The 2386-nt window shown below is 34.8% G+C and overlaps 1 protein-coding gene across 1 annotated transcript; it reads right to left on the reverse strand.

Moving 5' to 3' along the window:
* Positions 1–106: 106 nt before the first annotated feature.
* On the reverse strand, positions 107–1078 carry LOC122063335 (probable inactive purple acid phosphatase 28). The gene is made up of 2 exons (XM_042627056.1): positions 806–1078; positions 107–289 (listed from the first exon to the last, which is right to left on the reverse strand). Exons 1-2 carry the CDS (start codon positions 992–994, stop codon positions 128–130), a joined length of 351 nt encoding a protein of 116 aa, XP_042482990.1. The 5' UTR covers positions 995–1078; the 3' UTR covers positions 107–127.
* Between the last annotated feature and the right edge of the window lie 1308 nt (positions 1079–2386).

Consider the following 2386-nt stretch of genomic DNA (forward strand, 5'->3'; position numbering starts at 1 on the left):
AAAAAAAAAAAAAACTATCAAAAATAATTTCAAACTCAATAGAAATAAGCATGAATCTCAAACAAGGAATTCTGCACTTGTTCATCCAATCTGAGTATGATTTCATGAATATTGATCCAGAATAATCTCAAATATTCACACCTGTAAAGACGATAAGATCGGGGTTCTCAGCTTTAATCATCCTCCGAAGGAACTGAGTCGTATTAAGATCGGAACAGAACTCGAATTCCGATGGCAGTACATCTCTACACCTGGTCACGATCCCATTCCCGTAATGCATATCGGCAACCTGAAAAATCCCCAAAAATAAAAATTAAAAAAATAAAAATAAAAGATTAGAACACTGACTTCGCGAGAAATTTTGATTAAGGAACAGTAGAAAAGGATGAAGTTAGCTCAATTGGAGGAGATCCGCCGCCCTCCAACAATTAGGAATTTGGATAACTTTTTCCGCTGCATTTAGGGTTTATACTTTATATAAACAGAGAGAGACTCAGCCCAACAGACTCGGCCATGAGGCCTCAATAGACTCCACATAATACTCAACTACCCTAACTCAAATAGGACTCTTTCATTAAATACACTTCTTCAACGGCTAATTCAAAATGGGATTCTTAGCAAAAGAAAAAAAAAAAAAAAAAACCCCAAACCAAAGTCGGATTCTTACCAAAATAAGAAAAATTCAAAATAGGATTTTAATTTATTTTCCACGTAACAATGATAAATGCGCACACATTAATCAAAAACAGAACTCCTCAAACCCGCTTTGTGTTCTTAACTTGTTATAGAGAAGAAAGTAACAGACCTGAAGGATCTTGAAGGTGCCATTGGAGTTGAATCTGAGTGGAAGATCAGGCTTTCTCTTTACCTTAACCTCTGTGTTTCCCACCATCAAATTCTCGAGTATTAGGGTTTGAAGAAGGTACAGCACTGCTGAGAGGAATCCGATAAAGAGAGGGAGGGTCAAACATTTTTCTCTCGAAGAACCCTCCATCTCTCAACTCTGAAAAAGGAAAACGGAATCTTCCCAATTGGCACAAAGCAGTTCCTTCGGTCGGAATGAAAACCTCAAAATGCTTCTTCCACCTTTTACGCGGATTTAAATCACGGTATCGGGTGCCGTATCAAGACGGATCGGCATCTTAATTCGGTGATTTTTCCGGTTAATCTTTCCTTAATTAGGAGTCGACCGTTTAAAGAAGAGTAGGAAAAGATTAAAGAAGTGCAATGGCTTCGCCCTCCAACTACATTCCATTTCGTATCTTTTGCTTCAAGCCTCATCTCGGATTGGTAATTTGCAGTCCGGTTTTAATCAGTTTGGTCCTAGTATAGACTGTTCAATTCGATTCGATATAAGATTTTTTAAACCGAATCATTTAATAAACATTTTCATATATTAAAATCGAAATCATTTTTAAATGGTTCGTTTTAAACGATTTTTTTTATGTTTTCTAATTTTTTCTGAAATAGATATAAATTGTAACATTGAATTGAATTGTTATATAATTTTTTAATTTAATTTTTTTTGTTTTTTTTGAAATATATGTAAATTTAACATCGAATGTTTTAAACTTACAACATATATGTTAATCAGTAACAGTTTATCAACAGTTTAAAGTTTAAAACTAAAACTGAATCACGGTTTCAATTTTAAAATCAAACCAAACCATTTAATAGACAGTTTCACGGTTTTAGTGTAACCGGTTCAGTTTGATTTCGATAAATGATTTTGGTTTCAAGTTCACATCCTTACGAAAACCAATACAGTATTGGCATGGATAGGTATTGGATTGTCTGTATAAAATAGAAATACCCTTAATTTCCCTTAGTCTTTTAACATTTTTACCCTTAGTCAATTGATATGGTATCAGCAAAGTACTGGATCATTAACATGCAAAAACCGGTATAGATCATCCAATGCAGGCGATCTTAAGATACATAGAACCATGCTCACGATTGTGTTTGGGAGTCTCTACGTCATAAATTAATTGATTGGCTTTTATTATTCTTTATGTTGTTGATTCATATTTGATTCTTCCCTCTCACCCTGTTGTGCATTTGAATTTTTTGTGGTGCTCATGTATATAAAAGTGGATGCTGAAATTCTTGTTTCAATGAATTTTGTAGAAAATTATCCAGAAATTTGGCTTTGTGAGTAAAAGATTTGTTGGTATATAAGCTTCAATAGAAATGATTTCGAGTTTGAGGAGTAGTTTGAAACGGAAAGGATGTAGGTAGATTCCGTAGGTTGAGCATCTATATTGCTCCACATCGAGAAGAGCGCAACTCCCTCCAGCAACAACAAGAACGAAACCATAGGCTCCTACACTAGGAGCATTTCGGGGTATAGATGGAACCACCTCTACTCCCCGTTTATGACATGATA

This window comes from Macadamia integrifolia, unplaced genomic scaffold, assembly GCF_013358625.1.
Source record: "Macadamia integrifolia cultivar HAES 741 unplaced genomic scaffold, SCU_Mint_v3 scaffold1294, whole genome shotgun sequence".
NCBI lineage: Eukaryota > Viridiplantae > Streptophyta > Magnoliopsida > Proteales > Proteaceae > Macadamia > Macadamia integrifolia.

Bases quoted from the DNA above. Each gene is read 5' to 3' on its own strand.
- LOC122063335 (XM_042627056.1), bottom strand. From the start codon at position 994: ATGGAGGGTTCTTCGAGAGAAAAATGTTTGACCCTCCCTCTCTTTATC. The intron at 290-805 runs GTCTGTTACTTT...GGGATTTTTCAG, and splicing joins GCACCTTCAAGATCCTTCAG to GTTGCCGATATGCATTACGG.